The sequence below is a fragment of the Microcaecilia unicolor genome, chromosome 12 (assembly GCF_901765095.1).
Source record: "Microcaecilia unicolor chromosome 12, aMicUni1.1, whole genome shotgun sequence".
In the NCBI taxonomy this organism is placed as follows: Eukaryota; Metazoa; Chordata; class Amphibia; order Gymnophiona; family Siphonopidae; genus Microcaecilia; species Microcaecilia unicolor.
In genome coordinates this window covers 48,741,404-48,763,547 of record NC_044042.1, presented here as the reverse complement: position 1 = coordinate 48,763,547, position 22,144 = coordinate 48,741,404, and the positions used below count along the sequence as shown (strand labels likewise).

Sequence of the window (22,144 nt, the reverse complement as noted above, 5' to 3'; positions counted from 1 at the left end):
GCAGAATGTTTATGAGAGTATTAAAGACATGTCAAAAGATGCCTGAATTGGGGAAGGGAAGGATATTTCAAAAGATCAATGACCTTTTCAGCTCCAGAGACTTAAGCTGATGATTGCCAGGATATAGGGTTCTTAGTGACTTGAATTTTCTGGCCATGTGCTGGTTAAACCTTGCTTAACTTGGTTTATGATGGTTGCAGTTCACTGGCAGAGTGGTATGGGAGCCTCAGCAGGGGAACAATAGCAGGGCTGTGAATGGGGATCTCAGTACTAGAATAACAGGGATTGCTGCAGGTCAGGAGTAAGGTATATTGGCAGCTCTGTTGACTGAAGCTGGCACAATGAAGGTCATTCTGTAAGAGGATAGCTATATTTAGGTGCTAGAAACACACAAAACTGTTTAGATTTTTCTGACTCTCTTCCCTACCAGATGGTCTCTTTCTGGAACTCACTACCTCAAGTTCTGCAACGATGTTTCACAATATACTATATTTAAAAAGAACCCGAAAAGTTTTCGTTTCCCACAAACTATGTTTTAATTGTGTTACTTTTTGGTTCTTGTTTTTCACTTGTTTGAATTTGTAATTCCCAGAAGATTATATCTGATTTTTTTGATTCTATATCCTGCCTTGAACTGATAAGGCTTATGGTGGGCTATAAAACATGGTATAGCATAACATAACCTATTTAGTGACTAGTCTATGAAGAAAAGTAGGAGCCAACTTTTCAAAATTATTGGGAGTGCTAAGCCCAGTAAAAATAACCCCTCCCTGGACACATACAAGGAATTTTCTCAATAATTGGGGGTGCTCAAGCACCCACAGCACCCACACAGTTGGCTCCTATGGCTACGTTTCTTTATGGCATATTAATGTAACCAGGTAAATATGCACATATGTTGTTGGGGTTTTTTTTACTTTAATTTTTATCAAAAATATTTTTCCAAACAATGTGTGGGAACTATACATATTCCTTTTACAAAATGTAACCTAAATAAAGGTTACAGAAAAAAACACCCATCCCCAGTCTGGTAGGTCATGCATCACTAAGTATCTCCCAGTGTCCCTGCACAAATGTTTTTATGTGAGAGCACCTATGCCAAATGTATCAACCAGTGGCAATAACCCTCCACAACCAATGCAAGTTAACACTTCAGAAGCTAAGTTAATTTGAAGTAGGCACAGATCACTAAGCACGGAGATCCTGTGATGAAGCAATGCGGTGAAACGAGTGCCTGTCTGAATCCTGTGCGAAAGAGAAGTGTCCCTTCAATTGACTTTTGCAGTTGACATGTTGAATGTTTTTGAATTATTCCACTAAAATTAATTTCCACTAAACAAGAGACTTTATGCACATTAAGAAGAAAGATTATATACGATTTTTTTTGGCCAGTGATTGAATTGCCGGAGTGAGACCTCTTTCAGCATAATACATTTTGGGCTGAGGTCTTTTTTCTCCACTTATTTATCATATTTTTCAATAAGTGAATCTATCCTGTCCGCTTGATTGATGAAGTGAGCATTTATGCCAGCTATAGAGCTGGGTGCCTAGATTGGAGAGAGACACATGTAAGTTAAAGTATTCTATCCTTTACAAATGCAAGTGTGTGCCCTGCCTATGTACCACCCATACTTTGCCCATGTGATAGGCATGAACTCTATAGAATAGTGTGATGCCAGTTTATTGTCATTTACAGACATGGCTACTCTACTGAAATACAAGCACATTATAGACCCATCATATTCTACTGTCTTTTTCACTACTTCCCTCCCCCTCCACCCCACCCTACCCTTAGCAGAAATGATTGTAAACTAGGAGATCAAAAACAGTGGGAAATAGACCAAGCGTTCTGGGGACAAATCAAGCAGACTTCAAATGCTCAATGAAGTAATATTTGTTGTAGGAGACTCAACACAGCCCTGTGTTTCAGCCAAAGACCTGCCTCAGCACTCTTTTCTATTCAATATGGAGAATAAAATCATCCAATGGTAAATGTGCCAGAAAGCATTGATAAAAAGTGGTCTTAAAAAAGACCTTTTGGAGAAAAAAACAGAACAAAGCGCTATCAATGCTTTCTGGTACATTTACCATTGGATGATTCTATTCTCCAGATTAAATGGAAAAGACTCCTGAGGCAGGCCTTTGGCCGAAACACAGTGCTGTGTTGAGTCTCCTACCAATAAATATTACTTCGTTAAGCATTTGAAATCTGCTTGATTTGTCCCTGGAGCACCTGGTCTTGTTCTCCTTGTGTTCCTCATGGGATTTCAGTGTTCCTCCACCCAGATGGATCGTCTCTGTTATGATTGTAAACTAGGCCTTTTTTTTTTCATTTGTTTCTTCCCTCATGTGTTTTTGAATGTATCATAGTCAAGTCATATTCCCCTTTGCTTTCTTTTTAAACTGTTTTATTGTAAACCAGATAGATTTCTTGTTTTACGATTTGCAGTATATCAAGAAATAAATAAACTGTGAACTGAAAATGACTAGAATACCAGCATTTGCTACCTAAATCTACAGAGCTCCTTACAAAATTATCCCCCAATGTGACTATCACCCTATAGTCATGATCTGTAAAATTTACCAAATAAGAATTATCAAATGGTTTCCTCTTCCCTCTGTACTCCAACATTTCTCATCTACACAAAGCACTTTTGTTGCTAAGTCCTAATCACCGCTCTCCTGCTAAGAGAGCAGATCCAGCTCAGGCGATTGTTAATTGAATTACATCAAGGGAGGAAGCTATGAGGAATCCTATCTTTTAAAGCCCCTTGTGTCCCATTAGAGTGACATGTTAGCTTTGCTGAGCTATGTTCTCTTATGTTCCTGCAAGACGCAGCTCTGTTAACCAGTTCTCTATTGCACGCTGTGTGGTTTGCACCATACAGAGCTCTTGTGCACACCCCTCCCTTATTCAGTACATAAATATTCTTTGTGAAAGACATATTTCCTAAAGCACGATTAATTATGCCTTTGGAATGGTGCTTGGACCATGCAAGATCAATGCTGGGCCCCTCAGAAACTAGGGTTAGCCCTGTTTATCTCCGCAGTCTCATAGAGCATGAAGATGGGCTTATGTAGGCCCTGCAGGGAATGGGGAGAGGCAAGTGAAGTGCATGCATGCCTGGTTTGTTTTATTTGCTGGTATAAAAGTTCATTAAAGCTTTATTCCATGTCTTCTCTTTTACTACAAATTGAAATGGTGATGAAGCGTGACTGCTCCACTCCACCCTTTCCCTTCTCATTGCTGCACATCAGTGACACTTCATTGTCAATACAGCTGTGGAAGAGCTGAGGTATCCCCTGGGAGCCCTGCACCAGCAGCCTGCTGGGCTTACCTGAGACCTCAGTGCTAGCTATGGACTGACTGAAGGGAGGCAGGAAGTAAGGATGAAATAGAGGAAGATCACTCTTTTTTTCTTACCTTGAGTACTGTTGGTGTTGGGGGAGATGGGAGATATTTTTTTGAGTCGATCTTTAGGCCTCGGTTTTGCATTGGTTATTAACTGAAAAGGTAGACTAAGAAGGGCCTTTAGACCCTGAGTTCTCTGCATGGTTGAAGGTGGAAGCTACTAGGTGGGTATCATCCTTTTGCTTAATCAGGGACCGATGAACCCTTCCTTCTCTTCCACCTCATCACTGCACCCAGTCAAATGAATTTCACACACATTACTCTACTTCAAACACCCTCTTTCCCCATGCCTTCCCATCCTGCTCCTTTCTTGATAGTTTCACTTCCTACAAAGAGCACAGTTTACCACCCCTGTATATTTATGTCATGCATTTTCTCTCTGTGGCTTTGCATCCCAAGCCCCTTCTACAGACAAAGTACAGCAAGAAGAGAAAACATTTTGGAAAATGTGATAGAAGTGTATTCAGGCGCAAGTCTGCTGTACTGATGTGGAAAAAAAAATCCCTCACTCTGTATGCCACGCAGGGTTCACACTGTGAATTATGCAAATCTTTGATGAAAAAATATTGCTGCTCACATTCTTGAGAGTGTAAAACCTTAGTCAATAATTCATACCTGTGCGGTGCAGACTGCAGGGTTTTTCTTCATTAGAACTTGTGCTGGGTGACTTGCCTTTCACATTTTATTGTATATCCTGCTGTAGTTCTAAGCATTGTAAAACATGGTTACTTCTTTTTTTTTTTATGCTCCTGAGATGTGTAATAAAAGAAACAGTTCATGTCCGCTTTCTTGCTGACACTCTCATCTCATTCCAGGTTTCTCTCTATTTCTTATTTTTACCTTTCTCTCTCCCCCTCCCCCTCTCCCCTTCTCTCTCCCTCCATGCCCTCATCCAGAAGGATCTATCACAGTTTGCCTGTTTTCCATGTTTCCATAAACTATCTCACTCCTGGGTGTTTTTTTGTGTTCCTCTGCCAGTCCCAGCGATGATCACATCTCATCCCAACACCACCATTGCCATCAAGGGACAGACGAAGGAGCTAAACTGCACTGCCCGGGGCGAGCGGCCCATTATCATCCGCTGGGAGAGAGGTGACACAGTTATTGACCCTGACCGTAATATGAGATATGCCATCACCACCAAGGACAACAGTGATGAAGTTATTTCAACCCTCAAGGTGAGAGATGTGATGTCCAGAAAGGAAGGTTATGGTCTTTGTACTTGTACACATTATAGATCAAATTTCAGAAAATGTCTTGGGAATAGGCGGAAATGTCTAATCTATACATTTCAAATTTATTCCTATATTCATATATATAACTGAATACGTAAGTATAAATGATATTTCATCCTACTGCTAGACCAGTCCAGACCAGTGGATTTTGCTTCCCAACCATCAGATGGAGACGGAGAACACTGACTTTCAGTGACTTCATCACCACTATAAGGATTGGTGCAGCTCCGAAACTTGCAGCAGATGGTTACACACTGGATTGGTGCAGCAGAAGTCTATATGGATGGGTTCCCTATGGCTTAGGTCAGGTAACAGCCCATGTCCCTGGTTGAGCTGGTACCAGAGGCCAGGCTCTCAGGTTCAGGTTAGAGACCTTCCTGTGATTGAGCTTAGCAAAGTTGCAGCCCCTGAAGCAGGTTGGTCCCATGGAATGAGAGGTTGGTAAATTGACCCGGGGGGGGGGGAGGAATTGCCTTAGGAGCCCCCCCAATGTGTGTTATCTCACTCTCCTTGGTTATCCCTGCCTCTATCCCTTATTTCTTCCTTTCCTAAGGAGCTCCAGTGCCTTTATGCATTACATCAGACCAGTAGGTTCTTGAGGTAATGCAGTGACCCTTGTAAGAGACAGGCAACCTCCAAGTCTTTGTTACCTCAATGGATCAAGAAAGAAATTGGCTCCTCCTACTTGTTACATAATAAAGAAGTGCCAGTAGTGCTAAAGGTGCACTCAGTGGGACACAGATGACCTTCTGGGTGTAAGCTAGGGTGGTGTCACCAGTAGAGATTTGCTGCAATCATTTATAAAACAATACAGATTGAGATCACGTGACGCCATGGCGGAGAGCGGACGCAACTGAAGAGCTCTCCGACCTCGATCTTCCCTCCCAGAAAGAACGCGCCGATATCAGACTTAAAATAATTATTAAAACGTACTAGAACACAGGCGCGATTCTGACAAGCGGCAATTGAATAATAGGAACGGGGTATGGCAACGAAATCGGCCCAGAAAGACAAGCTGCGGCAAAAACAAACAGAATCCAAGATGGCGTCCCCGCCCAGCGCTCCAGACAACGCTATTACCCCATCGTGGGTGGCAGAGATAACGACAGAAATGTCTGCGGTAATGGAGGAGCTTTTAGAGAGACGCTTAGCACCCATCGATGCGACTTTGGAGAAGCTGCATGCCCGTATGGATGAATTGACGAGAGAATGTGTGGCCTGCCAGACCCGAACGGGGGTAGTGGAAGACAAGCTGCAGGAAATAGAAACGGAGCAAAAAACAGCCAAAAAACAATTGGATGCCCTGGAACAAAAGCTGGAAGAGCTGGAAAACCGATCCAGACGCAATAACTTGCGTCTGGTGGGGCTTCCGGAGGCTATGGGAGGCAAAGACCTAATTGAAGAATTAGAACGCTGGCTTACAGCAAGAGTGGATTTCCCAGCTCGGCTGGGACCATTGAGAGTGGAGAGAGCCCACCGGCTTGGGCCCCGCACAGATAACAATAACAGACCCCGAGTGCTCATCATGAAAATCTTAAATTTTAACCATAAGCAATACATTTTACAAGCATCAAGGAAAGATAATGTATTGTTATATGAGCAAAAAAGAATTCTGTGTTTCCAGGATTACTCGGCGGGGGTAGCGGGGAGGAGACGGGCTTTCTCTCCAATATGCACTGAACTGTTTAATCGGAAGATCAGATTCAATTTGTTGTACCCAGCCCAATTGAAAATTATATGCAAGGGAACAACATATATGTTCAACGCGGTAGAGGAGGCAAAACAATTTGTGGCCAAGTTGGAAGCAGATGGATTGGGAAACGGTGAGAATGACACCCCGAACTGAGGAGACTGAAAAGTTGATGGGTTCCCGTTCAGAAAGAGTTTACTTGGACACATTGACTTCAGCCGTAGCAGTAAGGATTGGTTTGGCTGGAGGCTTAGAGACCATAAACTTCCAGATGGCTTGAAGTGTTGGCAGCTAAAATGGCATGTTTGGAATGAAGAACTTGGGAGGCCGGAACACCTGCATATTACAGCCTGTTTGGATTGGCCTGGACAAGGCTAGGTAACTATGGAACCCAGATAATCTGACCGGTAATGGAGCACACACAATTGAAGACCCGGTCAGCAGAGAGCATAGTGGCTCAGAACTTTTCTAGACCAGAAGTCAAGTTAACTGTATATAAGTTTTAAGTTGTAATACACTTAAGGAGAGAAACAGGATGTACGGGTTATGGGGATGTATTTAAAAAGTACAAAGTTTGTTGGAGAGTGTTTGGTGGTTTGGTGGGAAGGTTGGAGACTGGAAGGACGGAATAGGGGCTGGGGCCTATAGGCCGCAGAAGCACTACAAATAAGGGAGGGAGATTGGGAGGCGGGAAAGTGATCTGTTCCTATGTGGGGGAACATCAAACAGGAGAAGGGGGGTGGGAGGGAGGGACAGAATATGGGAGGGGAGGGAAGGGATAAGGGGAAGGAAGGGATAAAACAGAGCAAGATCAATCGGAATGGGGGGGAGGGAAGTGCCACGTGGGACATAGGTAGGAGAGTCATTCAGGATGGTTTTGCAGGGGGTGCAGGCTGGGGCACTACCCTGAGAAAAATACACGTTTTCAAAGAATTGAAACAGCAAACAAGTATGCCAGTAGATTATGGTTAGACTTGTCACTTGGAATGTGGGTGGGATCAGCTCGCCAATAAAGAGAACAAAAATCTTACAACATCTACATAGAAATAAAGTAGATATTGCCCTGCTACAAGAAACACATCTTAGTCAAGAGGAACACGCAAAACTTAAAACATGGTGGGTGGAGGAATGCGTCTCGGCGGGAGCACAAGGGAAGAAAGGAGGGGTGGCGGTGTTAATACGCAAGGGACTGCCAGTGGTGTCGCATCTCATTGAGGCAGACACCAAAGGCCGCTATGTATTGGTGGAATTGGAAATTTTGGGCCGGAAAATATTAATATGCAATGTGTACGCCCCCAATCACTATGACAAGCAATTTTACAACCATTTGGTACAGCGCCTGCTCTCATACCAGGGGGAACAGGTACTGGTGGGGGGTGACTTCAACACAGTATGGGATGCCTCGGTGGATAGTACGCAGGGTAAGAGAAGTGACTCAGTGGCATCCCAGAAAGGTCTGCAAAGACTAGGGCAGCTGTTAGAGCTCATAGATGTGTGGAGGGTTTTACACCCAAATGACAGAGATTATACCCATCATGCGCGAGCACATGATTCCCAAGCACGAATAGATTACATACTTATCCCAGAAAATATGCTTGATAAGGTCATAGACACACGCATAGGGCCCTACACGATTTCAGACCATGCCTGGGTGTGCCTTGATTGGGAATGGGGAGAGAAGAAACCGCAGGGCAACTACTGGCAGTTCCCGTTAGACCTAACAGGGGACGAGAAATTTAAAGCTAAGTTACAAGAACGATGGGAAGATTATGCGGCACTCAATCAAACACACACAGAGAACCCTGTCTTATATTGGGAAGCAGCGAAGGCGGTGATACGTGGGGAAATAATCAGTTACTACCATCACTTCAGGTTAGCCCGTAACAAAGAAATAATACGGTTAGGTAAACTGATATGTAAGGCCCGCCAGACCTATGGCAGAACACATGCTGAGAGACACCGTGCTAACCTTCTAGAACTCCAGACCACACTAAACATGTTGTTACATCAGCGAGCCAAGAAGTCCCAAACCTATTATAAATTCCAATTACACAAGTTTGGGAACAAGGCGGGCCGCATGCTAGCACGCTTGGTCACCCCGAAAGGGAACAAGAGACAGGTCTTACAAGTGAAGGGAGAACATGGGAGGATGGAGCAGAAAACGGAAAAGATATGTGAGGCCTTCGCTAAATATTACAGCACCCTTTACGCGAAACCAAGGGAACAGGGCTTACCGGAAGCCTTATACTTAAACAATTTAGAACTACCGGTCCTCAACCAACGAGACAAAGATCAATTAAACCTGCCAATCACGGTTGAGGAGGTGATACTAGGTATAAAACAAGGGAAGCTGCTCAAAGCGCCTGGCCCAGATGGTTATCGTATAGAATTCTACAAAATATTAGGCGACCATATTGCCCCGGTATTAACTAAATTTTACAACAAAATAATAGACATGGAGCAGCCTCCGGAGGGTCTGTCCCTTGCGAGAATAGTGGTGCTGCCAAAACCAGGTAGGGATCCACAAAATGTGGAATCATACCGTCCAATTTCCCTCCTGAATGTGGAACTCAAAATACTTGCGAAAATAATGGCCAATCGCATGAAAAAGGTCTTGCCAAAATTAATACATGAAGCTCAAACCGGATTCGTAGAAGGTAGAGTAACAGCTAAGAATTTACGGAAAATCATAGGGGCCTTAGAGAGGAGGAAATATGAGGATAAGCCAGCACTTTTGATTAGTTTTGACGCTGAAAAAGCGTTTGATAAAGTTCACTGGCCCTTCCTATTTTCCACACTAGAAAAATATGGATTCAGCGGTAGATTTGTATCAGCAGTGCGAGCCCTTTACTACGAACCCAAAGCGCGGATAAAAGTCAATGGGATGGAATCGGCAGAATTCTCCATATATAGGGGGACAAGACAGGGTTGCCCCTTGTCACCATTATTGTTTGTCCTGACACTTGACCCATTGATACGGGACATTGTAAATAGTCCAACGATACAAGGAATGCGCATGGGTCAGGCCGAATTCAAAATAGCAGCTTTCGCAGATGACCTTCTGGTATTGATCACAGACCCCCAAAAATCGTTTTCGGTGTTAATGGAGACTTTAAAAGAATATGGGGAATATGCAGGGTTGAGCTTGAATTTGCCTAAATCAGAAGCATTAGCCTCTTCTGAGGTAATGAGAAATTCCTGGGGTCAAGATTTCCCTTTAAGTTGGGCAGAGGGATCATTTAAATATCTGGGAATTCACATAACAATGGAACTAGAGAAACTCCATGACTTAAATATCAATGTCCTATTAGAGGGAACAAGACGTCGGCTACGCAGCTGGGAAGGCCTGCCACTGTCCCTGAACGGCAGGATAAACTTAATACGCATGGTGATATTCCCAAAATGGTTGTATCTCATGCAGACACTGCCCTTGCGACTGAAAAATAAGGACCTCGTGCACATAAACAGAATTCTCAGTAGGTTTTGCTGGGCAAATAAGAAACCACAAATACAAGCTAAAATAATGAAGGGAAGATGGAACAGTGGGGGTATGGGTATGCCAGACTTAGCCGCATATAATCAAGCATGTCTACTTAGGCACATAGGAGATTGGATAGGCCACTCCACTGCATTTACACCATTAGAATTGGAACGGGAATACTTTACACCATATAATGTCATTACACTGTTGCATTTAGACCAGAGACAAATACCGACTCCTTTTAAACACTGTCATCTGCTGCAACCAATGCGTAAAGCATGGAAGACATTTATTAGGAATATAGGGGGCAATCCAGAAACATCAGAACTTTTAACGATTAGAGGAAACCCGAGTTTTGAGCCTGGACAAACAAACCCGGCCTTTCATAGGTGGGAAGCACAAGGGATCATTAGAGTGGAACATCTGCTTAGTAAAGAAGGAGGGATCATCAAATTTGAGGATTTGCAAAATAAAATAGGAAGTGCATGGGGGGATCATTTTGCATATGTACAAGTTAAACATTACATTTTGAGCCTTAATCAAGCCGCACTCCGATTGAAAATTGGCGAACAGACTAAAAACTTTTTTCAGGCTTTGGAGGTGGGTGGAATGTCAGTGTCAACTATATCCCGAGCTCTGGCGAAGAGGGAACCCACTAAAGATTTAGGATACATCAAGCAGAAGTGGGAACAGGACTCTGGGGGGCACCTGAGGAATTGGGATGTTGGGGCCACACTGAGACGCATTCCGAAACTCACTATAGATGAGAGGCTCAGAGAGAGTGGATATAGAGTGACAATGCGTGCTTATATTTCAGGGCAACAATGGGGACATATGGACCCTACCAGAGAAGTGAAATGTCTTAGATGTGATAATAAAGCTCCCACATTATTTCATGCCTTTTGGGCCTGTCCGAGTGTTCAGGTTTTCTGGAGGCAAATTCAGCGTTTCCTAATTGAAACGGTACAGTTAACAACAAGGGGGACATGGGATCATTATGTGCTAGACACACAGAATGCATTTGGCTCACAGACGAAAGGGTCTAGGTTGTGGTGCCGGAAGGTATGTCTGTTGGCTAGAAAGACTATATTACAAAAATGGGTGTCCCAGGAGCCGCCAGCGTATTGGCACTGGCGGAACCAGATACATGAAATGGCAACATGGGAGGCCAGAGAGGTGAGAGGAATCCCAAAAAGGAAACGAAACTTTATGCAAATATGGGGCCCATATATACAAGGGCTGAGCCCACGAGGTAGGGGTCTATTGCTCAACCATCTGTGATTTTTTTTTTTTTTTTTTTTTTGTTCCTTCAATGACCCGTTTTGTATGTGAGCCTTGTTCCTGAGGTGGCGGGGGGGAGGGAGAGAGAATAAAGGGAGGGGGGAAGGGAAAAGAGGGAATGGAGAAGAGGGAAGGGATAAGGGAGGGGGGAAGAAACATGAAACATTGTGTTGATAGTAATTCTTATACGATTTGCATTAGTGTATATTAAAAGATCTGAAGTAAGAGGTAGGAATTTCAGAGTTGTACGCTACTGTTTGACCTATATGCAAAACATATCGAATTATGAATGTGTTGGAGAAGGGAAAGGGGAGGGGAAGGGGGTTGGGATGAAAAGGGTAAAATGTTTGATGACAGATCTTATCATATAGTTCGATTTCGGATTTTGATGTTGGCCTCTTTTGTTCAGGCCGGAATGTATTACTCTGTTCTATGTTGTCATCAATAAAAATGTTAAAACATAAAAACAATACAGATTGGATGTGCAGGTGAAGGAAGACAGCACCTTTTGAAGGGCAGGTCCTCGGGTAGGCATTGTTGTCTTTCCACTTGGGACAATGAAGCTTGGGTACATCCCACAGGTCTAGCCTGATCTAGTATTAGGATAAGGAAGGTGACATTTTTGTTACCTACTAATTTCCTTTCCTTGAGTCCTGCTAGGACCAGTCCAGGTCCCTCCCAGGATAAATATCAAATAATCTTTTCCTGGGGCATGGAACTCCTGAAGGTTTGCTTAAGCTCAGCTTTTGAGGTAATTTGTGGTTATGATCTCAGCTAAGGGAGTTTGCTGTTATCGTTCTTTTTGCTTTTGGATTTGTTATTAGTTTCAAAGGGTTTGACATCAGCTTTGACAAGTTCAAGTTCTGTTTATTTGATATATCATCTGTATTATAACAGTCTAAGCAGTTTACAAAGTCCTATTATGTGTGTGTGTATGGGAGGTGAGGGCATGGACTCAGTACACAAGACAACAGATGTAGTGATAGTAACACATAAAGACATCCACAGAGTTTGGGGGGGGGGGGGGGAGGAATACAGCAGTGAAGAGTTACAATTGCAATGGGTAGAAAAGAAGAGTAGGGAAACATAAAAGGAGAGAAACACAAAAACCTCTTACAAGAGAGGTAAAATTTGGAGCACAATTCTCAGGAATATTAATCTGGAGGAGTACTGTGGAAAGCAAGGGAGAAGTAATATATCTTCAGATGAGATTTACATTTGTCAAAAGAGTTTCCAGTCTGAAATATAGTGGGAGGCTATTCCAGAGGGTAGGGGTGGCCACACTGAAATAGGATATTCTAGGACTGACCAAGCCTAAAGTTAGGTGCAGTTTATAGAATACGCCTAGGTGGAAAAGTTTTCAGTTGCCATATATAGGATCTAGCTCTATATGTGTACTTTGTGCATATAAGCCACACAAATATTTAACATAACATAACATAGTAACATAGTAGATGACGGCAGAAAAAGACCTGCATGGTCCATCCAGTCTGCCCAACAAGACAAGTCATATGTGCTACTTTTTGTGCATACCCTACTTTGATTTGTACCTGTGCTCTTCAGGGCACAGACCGTATAAGTCTGCCCAGCACTATCCCCGCCTCCCAACCACCAGCCCCGCCTCCTACCACCGGCTCTGGCACAGACCATGTAAGTCTGCCCAGCACTATCCTTGCCTCCCACCACCGGCTCTGGCACAGACCGAATAAGTCTGCCCAGCACTATCCCCGCCTCCCAACCACCAGCCCCGCCTCCTACCACCGGCTCTGGCATAGACCATGTAAGTCTGCCCAGCACTATCTCTGCCTCCCACCACCGGCTCTGGCACAGACCGTATAAGTCTGCCCAGCACTATCCCCGCCTCCCAACCACCAGCCCCGCCTCCCGATCTCGACTAAGCTCCTGAGGATCCATTCCTTCTGCATAAGAATAGCTGTACTGGATCAGACCAATGGTCCATCTAGCCCAATATCCTGTTTCCAACAGTGGCCAATCCAGGTCACAAGTACCTGGCAAAAACCCAAATTGTGGCAACATTCCATAGAGAACCCCCAAGAATAGCAAGATTCTGGAATCCTAAAGAGTGACAAGATTCCATGCTACCAATCCCAAAGCAAGCAGTACCTTCCCCCATGTCTATCTCAATAGCAGACTATGGACTTTTCCTCCAGGAACTTGTCCAAACCTTTTTTGAAACCCAGATACGCTAACCACTGTTACTACGTCCTCTGACAAAGAGTTCCCAAGCTTAAGTAGTCATTGAGTGAAAAAATATCTCCTCCTATTTGTTTTAAAATATTTCCATGCAACTTCCTTGAGTGTCCCCTAGTCTTTGTACTTTTGGAATGAGTAAAAAAATTGATCCAATTCTACTTGTTCTACACCATTCAGGATTTTGTAGACCTCAATCATATCTCCCCTCATCTGTCTCTTTTCCAAACTGAAGAGCCCTATCCTCTTTATCCTTAGTTCCATTCCCTTTAACATTTTGGTTGCTCTTCTTTGAACCTTTTCTAATTCCACTATAGACATATAGGTGCCAAATATCAGTGCCTATGCCTCTAGAATATTCACCTCCCTGTGGAACACCTTTCTCTACCCATTTTTTCACATATATAAAACTATATGTGTATCTGAGAACACTTATCTCCTCATTCAATAAAAATGATGCCTAAATTTAAGTGCCGTTTGCGTGATTACATTTATAGAATGCTAGCACTTATGAGTAAGTGTACACTTGCACATGCATAAGTACTAGGTGAGCACTGAGCAGTGTTCCATAAATGACGCGTGCAACTCATCAGAACATAAGCATTGCTGTACTTGGATAGACCGAAGCTCCATCAAGCCCAGTATCCTGTTTCCAACAATTGCCTATCCAGGTCACAAGTACCTGGCAATATTCCAGAAGAGTAAAATGGATTTTATGCTACTTATCCAAGAAATAAGCAGTGGATTTTCCCAAGTCCATCTTAATAATGGCTTGCGGAGTATTCTTTTAGGAAATTATCCAAACCTTTTTTTAAAACCTTGCTTAGCTAACTGCTTTTACCACTTTTTCTGGCAACGAATTCCACATTGAGTGAAGAAATAAATGTAAGAGAGTGTTCACAGGGAAAAAGCATGGGCAGGATTAATATTTACACATGTAACTTACTGTCACTTCCTGGGCTGGGTGAGCTCTTGGGCCGCTGGAGGGGTTTGGTGGTAAGCTTCACCCAGGGGCTGGGTGGACTCCTACTGGCAGCAGTTGAGTCATCACTCCTGGTGCTGTCTGGAGGGTAGCCCTTAAAAGGGCTCTTGGGAGCAGGCCTAGTAGAACTGGGACCTGGGATGGTCCTGTAAAGAGCCCTTGGGGGTAGACCCGGAGGAACTGGGACCTGGGATGGCTCTGAAAAGAGCTCTTGAGGGCAGGCCCAGTGGAACCAGGACCTGGGATGGCTCTGAAAACAGGAATGCTAAGGTTAGGTCTGGAGACAGGGACATAGAGGCAGGGCAGGAGTCAGGGACACTGACTCTAGGCTAGGCTGCACAATGCATTGCACGGTAAGGCAGTGTGGGCCTGAGTAAGGCAAGGCAGGATAATGCCAGCAAGGCAGGACTGATGTTGTGAAAGCAAGGTAGGAGGCGTTCCTGGTCCTTAAAAAAAAAAAGGCCTGCCAAGGTGACATCGTAGGTGGCACCCCCAAGTTCTCCCAGCTGCAGGCCCTTTAAATGGACTGCCAATGCACATGCCTAAAGACATCAGCATCCACCGGCATGCGAGGGGAGCCCACAAGCGCCCACAGGTGCTGGAATCCGTGGTGCCAACAGCCTGTCGTGCTGAAGAATCAGCCCAGAGACCCTGTGTAGCAGCCATGGAACCCCTCCCCGACCCCCCACCCCCTGCTGGGGCCCGCAGGTGAGTTGGGGTGCGGAGTATGGCCCAGGCCACAACACTTACAAAATGCTGTTAAGATACTCACTAAAGTGCTGCATGTAGGTGTGCACATTTATGCCTGCTATTGACATAGCATAAGTAGACGTGGCTAAGTGTCGACCATTGATGCTGATTTCCACTACTATTCCATAATAGAATCTTGTTGCCCAGATGCTGTTATAAAATTAACACTCAGCACACTGCATGTAGATGCCTAAATTGTGACGCCTGATAATAGAGTTAGCCCCGTTTAATTTTATATGTATACTTCAGAAGCGTAGCCAGGTTGTGATGCCAGGGGGGGCGGAGAGGCACATGCACGCACTGTCCAGCACTTAAATGTCCAGCACAGTGCCCAATGTCTGTGCATTTTGAATATTGACCCATATGTGTATAGAAGCCAAATATCCATGTCTATATGTATAATCTATATGTATTTAACATACAGCCTGGGAATGTCCTCACCCCACCCCTTTCATTGTATATATAGCATTATACATATAAGGCCTCTGGATATTTTAAATAGCAAATGTTTAGCACAGTACAAAATGTATAACTTGCTGTTTGAATATTGGCTGATGGCTTTCGGCATTGTCTCAGTGACTGTTGTGACAAAGTCAGACCCCAACATACTTCTGAATGATCACCACCCAGATGTTTGTGTACCAGCTCTGCCACTGTAGACATTACAATGCTCTCATCTGTCCTCAGCTGAAACCTGCTGAACGTGGTGATTCGGTGTTCTTCTCCTGCCATGCTGTTAACTCATATGGGGAGGACCGTGGCCTGATTCAACTGACAGTGCAAGGTACAGTGTCCCTTTTATCCAGCCTAGGGCTGCCTGTTTTATGGTATCGAGCAAAATAGGTAATGCTGATCCTACACAGAGCCACATGGAGAGAGATGTGGGACAGGAAATGGGGTGATACTGGGGATCACTCCTGGTGGCTGCTATATGAAAACTGAATGTTTTTGTTTGTTACATTTGTACCCTGCACTTTCCCACTCATGGCAGGCTCAATGCGGCTTAAATATTGTATATAGGTACTTATTTGTACACGAGGCAATGGAGGGTTAAGTGACTTGCCCAGAAGCTGCCTGTGCCTGAAGTGGGAATTGAACTCAGGTCCTCAGTTCCCCAGGACCAGAGTCCACCACCCTAACCACTAGGCCACTCCTCCACTGAGGCTATACTTGCTGATTGCCCGGGAAGAGTTAGATGGAAGCAGTAAGAATTAGTTATGCCTGATGAGGGCTGCATGGGAGGACATATTGGGGCAGAGATCATGTATCCTGGCTGGCTGATTTATTTATTTAACCTGATATACAGCCTCACCCTAATATTACAGTGTGGTGTGCCATGAATGAGACACAACCATACTGGGCTATAATTTATTTAGGAGGAATAGAGATGAGATGGCCAAAAAGGTGGAGGAGTAACACTGTATTTGAAAAACAAAAGCAGCTGAAATGCAGGGGCTTGGGGAAAGCAGGAAGTGATATGGATCATTTGGAAAGAAAAGATGGAACCTTTATCCATACGGGTGTCATCTACAGACCTCTGATACAAATACAAAAGCTGGACAAAGATCGGGTCATTGATATCCAGAAGCTGAGAATAAAAGGGGAGGTGCTTATGCTAGGAGATTTCAACCTGCAGGATGCATAGAGAGAGTATATCCAGTAGGGGGCAGGGGATACAGATGGTAAGGCCTTCACACTGCAACCACTGGCCTCTGGGTGCAGCATGCTTTTTGTTTCTGTGTAGGGAGAGTGAGGGAAGAGGAAAAGAGATGAGCATGGTACACTCTTTCCTCTTTGGGTCCGGGTCCCAATACACTTAGGACCTGTCCTCTTCTCCTGTTGGTTTTTTTGGGGGTGCTGCATAGTACTTTTTTGTCTCCTAGAGAAGGCTTAAATTGACATGCATTACCTCCTGTTACTTTAGTTCCACTGAGTGCACTACTGAACTTGGGCCCTGACACTGGCAGCAGGCATCCCCCAAGGCTTTGTGCCCTGGTTAGCTGCTCTGCTCACCCGGGTGCAGCCATGAGTAGGATAGGTGTTCTTACATGCATCCTGGGTGTGGTGGCAGATTTTAATATGAGCTCCACAAAAAGAAGTGTTTTTTTTTTCTTTATGAGACTTGACCTTGTTTTCCTGTCGTCTTCTTCTCTCAGAGCCCCCAGACCCCCCTGAACTGGAAATGCGTGAGGTGAAGGCTCGTAGTATGAACCTTCGTTGGACTCAGAGGTTTGATGGAAACAGCATCATCACTGGATTTGACATTGAATACAAAAACAAGTCAGGTAAGAGCCTGCAGATGAATGTATTAGTACTTATATATAGATGTTATCCAGAGGACTAGCATTGATTCAGACTTGTGAGGGCACTGCTTTGATGTGCAGGAGGCAGTTTTCAAACCTGATGAACCTGTAAGGTAATTTTCAAAGGGAAACTCTGCCTTTTGCTGAACATCAGATTACTGCTGGAATGGGACACTCTCTAAGTTCCTTGAAACAGGAGAGACTTCTACTTCTGTGGTGACCTGGAAAACTGAAATCACAGATGGGGGAAAGGCCGTTTTGAGTCTCGCTCTTCCTTCATGTTCTGCTGGTAGTCAGCGGAGGTGAATGTTCCTTAAGGAGAGCCAATTTCAATGATTGTAATGTTTCTTTTATTTTATTTTATATATTTTTTTATTACTGTATTTATTTAACTTTCTGAGGTATCAGCCCATAAAAAATGCCCCAAGGGGCTTATAGCAAACATGCATAATACAACAGAAACACAAACCAAGTTAACAATACAGCAAGACACTTATATCCAAATATAAGACCACATAAAAAGAGCAAATCTATGACATGGCACCTGGTAAGAGCCTATTTTGTAAAGGAGCATAGGCGTCTACTTTCCTCCCAGGAAGGAATATCAGAGGGTCATGGCTGATTCTGCTGCTGTTGCATTTTTTTTGTTCTCTCTCCTATTACTCATTGTATTTCCCCAATACACTTGTTGTTTTAATTGTAAACTGCTCAGAGAGTCTGATGTTTGAGTGGCATATCAAGTGATGAATAAACATAGCTATAATAGCCTAACCAGATATATATGTGCCTAAAATTTAGGGGTGAGCACTTACCCAACCATAGAGCTGGTGTATGTGTTAGCACCTAAATGCTGGAGATACCTGCATAACTTACAATATTCTGGAAGTTATGTGCATAAGTTTGAGTTCCACCCATGTGGACATGCACCTTGCAGTTAGCTGCTATGTAAGTTATGTGGGTATTTGCAGAAATTTGACAGGTGCATGTGCCATTATACTAAGGGCAATGGATAGATGTGAATTGCCTGTTTATTCTTTTCAAAAATACTAAGACTAGGGGGCAAGCAATGGAACTGTAAAGTAGTAAATTTAAAACAAATCGGAGAAAATATTTCTTCACCCAGCATGTAATTAATCTCTGGAATTCATTGCCAGAGAATGTGGTAAAAGCAGTTATTTTAGCAGGGTTTTAAAAAGGTTTGGATAACTTCCTAAAAGAAAAGTACATAAGCCATTATTAAGATGAACTTGGGGAAAATCCACTGCTTATTGCTTGGATAAGCAGCATAAAATGTATTGTACTGTTTTGGGATCTTGTAACCTGGATTGGCCACTGTTGGAAACATGATGCTGGGCTTGATGGACCTTTAGTCTGTCCCAGTGTGGCAATGCTTACATTCTTATGCACATAAATGGTAGCCCCTATTTTATAAAATTGCCTCCAATAACATAATAAAATCAGAAATAAACACCAATAAAATACTCCCTAATATCATACAGCCACTTACCAGGTAGCAATATCTGGTCTCCAGACAGGTGCCACTGACAGGGGTCATCCTTTGATTTTCAGCAACACTATCCCAATAGTGCTGCTGACAATCATTGCAGACTGCCCCGGCACTGAATATCCAGATTTATTTCCACCGCACTGACCACCCTGACTGAATATTGACCTGATAGATCTTATTGGAAAAAAGCTTCCTGAAATAACTAGGTTTTGCAAGACTTTCAAAACACAAAGAGCCCAATATTCAATGCTATTTAACAGGCCAGGAACAGCTCCTGGCTGGTTAAATAGCACATAGTCAGCTAAGCACGTACATTCAGTTCTAAACTGGCTAAGTTGAGCAGTTAAGATAGGCCTGCTCTTTGTGTGACCTATCTTAACCACTATTAACTTAGGGGTCCTTTTGCTAAGCCATGGCAAAAAGTGGCCTGCAATAGTGTGGGCACATGTTTTTGGGCCAGTTTTTACCGCGTCTGGGAAAAAAAGGGCTTTTTTCAATGGGCCAGGAAAAGGACCTGTGGTAAAATTGAAACCAGTGCATGCCTATTTATGGCCTGAACCCTTAACACCACCTATTGATCTAGCGGTAAGGGCTCATGAGCTACACACACAGAGACTGGTCGGCGCATGCCAAATGCCTATTAACACCAGAAGCACCATGCGCAGTAGGAAATTTAAAAAATAATTTGTCCCAGCAGTATGGGCACATGCCAAATCAAAAATTACCACTAAGAGGTGCACTAGCCTGCTGGTAATCTCATTTTGGTGCATGCTGCATGCACGTAGAGCCTACTGTGCCTTTGTAAAAGGGCCCCTTAATTGGCTAGTGCTGAATATTCACTGATCTGGTTAAGTTGCCAAGGCCAAAACTGAAATTGGATACTCAGTGCCGGTCACTGGATACAGCCCGGCATTAGCGTTGTTATTGGCAGCTAACCGCACTGCCTGCCACCAGTTGAAAATCAGGGGGGGGGGAAGATGTCCAAGACCTGATCTGAGCTCTTTGACGGGTCCTTTTACTAAGCCACTTAAGCGTCTATGTGCGCCAAAATGGAGTTACCGCCCGACTACCGAGTGGCTCTTGCGCTAATTTCATTTTTGGTGCGCGTCCGATACGCGCATCTGAAAAAATATTTTGTATTTTTGGGAGCATGTAACGGACATGTGCCAAGTGGAATTTGACATGCGTAGGTCATTACCACCCGGATTCTTTACCGCTAGGTCAATGGCTGATGGTAAGGTCTCAGACCCAAAATGGACGCGTGGCAATTTTGATTTTGCCGCACGTCTATTTATGGAAAAAAATGTCTTTTTACAGGCGCGCTAAAAAATGGATCGGCGCAGGCACAAAACCTGCGCCTACATCAGATGACTTCTTTGTTCTTGTTTAAGAGGCAGTTAAAAACATACTTATTTTGAGAGGCATTTTATGAAAAAACTAATTGAAAGAAGTAGGCAGACAAATGTGTGATGTTATTTTGCAGGATGTAATGATTTTGTATGTTGTGATTTTTTTTTTTTAGTTATTGTAGATTGTACATTTTTTATGATTTATGTACTTTTGTAACCCGCTTAGATGGGTCTGATAATGCAAGACATAAATTTGATAACTAAATAAACCTTAATGCTCTTTAGTCAAAAATAGGTCACAAGCTAAACCCAAATATGAGTTGATTAAATCCCCATCCCTCAATTCATACTGCTGTTTTTCCCCCCTGGTGCTTGTCTTTCTTTTAATTACAGAATTGTGGGACTTTAAGCAAGCCACCCGCAACGTCTCTCCCACCATTAATCAGGCAAACATTGTGGATCTGCACCCAGCCTCAGTGTACAGCATCCGTATGTACTCCTTCAACAAGATCGGCCGAAGCGAGCCCAGTACGGAACTCACCATTAGCACCGAGGAAGCAGGTACTATGTCTGCTATAATCCCGCAGGTACTGTATCTTCTATAATCCCCTGCCCCCTTCCCCCTCCTATCTCTCTCTCTCTCTACTGTAGCAGCTCTATCAGCCCTATTTCTCAATGACAAGGATAAGTCCCAGGAAATTCATCATAGCCAAAGACAGCAGATTCTCCATTTCTTAAACATAAGAATAATGTGGCAGAACAAGGCTGCTTGGAGTTTGAACAGGCATTTATATTACAATGGTCCATTTTCAGGCTGCAGATATGAATTTTATTTGGGTATATGATTAAGCTGAAAAAGAGGTGTAAAGACTACCCCAAAAGTTCACTTTTCCATTAAGATACCCTGCATTGGCCAGCCACTCTTAGCAAGGCAAGATGCCTTTATTGCAAGGATTCTGCTCCACTGTAACGCCTAAGAAAGAAATTGGCTTCACGGTATGAGGAAAATGACAGTAGCTGAGCAGACTATAATAGTTTCCACTGTACTTGGTTTATGTGTTTGTGCAAGCACACATTGCATAGTTTATGATTTTATTGGAGGAAGAAGAAATAAACATTTTGACGTTATGTTGGAAAATAAGCAGGCATTTTTGTCATAAAATGGTGATAATTCAGGCAGCAGGAAAGGCTGGATTTTAATGAGTAGCCAATTAGAAAGCAAAGGCCCGCCTGACCAATTGGAATACTGTTGTTTTAATTGTCAATGCTGTTCATAGGCAACTGAGGAAAAGATCATTTAAAACTAAGCTGAACTCCTTTTTACTTTGCTTAATTTCATGATTTAACATACAACTTTTTGAAAAAAAAAATATATGTATATATGTATTAGGGCTGTAAGTTAATTGCAATTAACTCTATGATTAATGAATTAATCACAATTTTAAAAGTTTAATCATGTTACAGTGTTTCCTGTGTCCTACAAATATCTCTTTTGCTTTCTTTCAATCCCAGCCTCTATCCTTGCAGCAATCCAGCATCTCCCCCCCCCCCCCCACTCCATTCTACCTTAAAAGGTGGGCTTCTCTTGGTCATCAGCCGCAGCATCATTGCATATATGCTGGCTGAGACCTGGTCCAAAGCTTTCCCTCTAACCCATCCTACCCATGCAGAAAAAGGAAGTGATGTCAAAGGAAGCAGGATGAGCTAGAGGGAAAGCTTTGGAGCAGGCCATAGGCAGCATATGTGCAACGCTGCTATTGCCAGGGACCAACAGAAGACCACTTTTTAACATGAACTTGGGGGACTGAGAGGAGGGGGTAGATGCCAAACCCTGGGTGGGGGGAAGGGAGCGAACTGCAGACCCATGGAGAGACTGAAACTGGAGGGGCCACTGGTGGGAGCTAGGGTTGAGGCAGTGAGCTCCAAAGCCATGAGAAGAGTTT

The 22,144-nt window shown here is 43.6% G+C and overlaps 1 protein-coding gene across 1 annotated transcript in view; it reads left to right on the top strand.

Moving 5' to 3' along the window:
• Positions 1-22,144, top strand: part of DSCAML1 (DS cell adhesion molecule like 1) — a 465,245-nt gene that overhangs the window by 359,175 nt on the left and 83,926 nt on the right. The window contains 4 exon segments of the mRNA XM_030221589.1: positions 4,391-4,590; positions 15,730-15,826; positions 17,199-17,327; positions 20,595-20,762. Of these exon segments, the coding sequence (XP_030077449.1) occupies positions 4,391-4,590; positions 15,730-15,826; positions 17,199-17,327; positions 20,595-20,762 (594 nt within the window).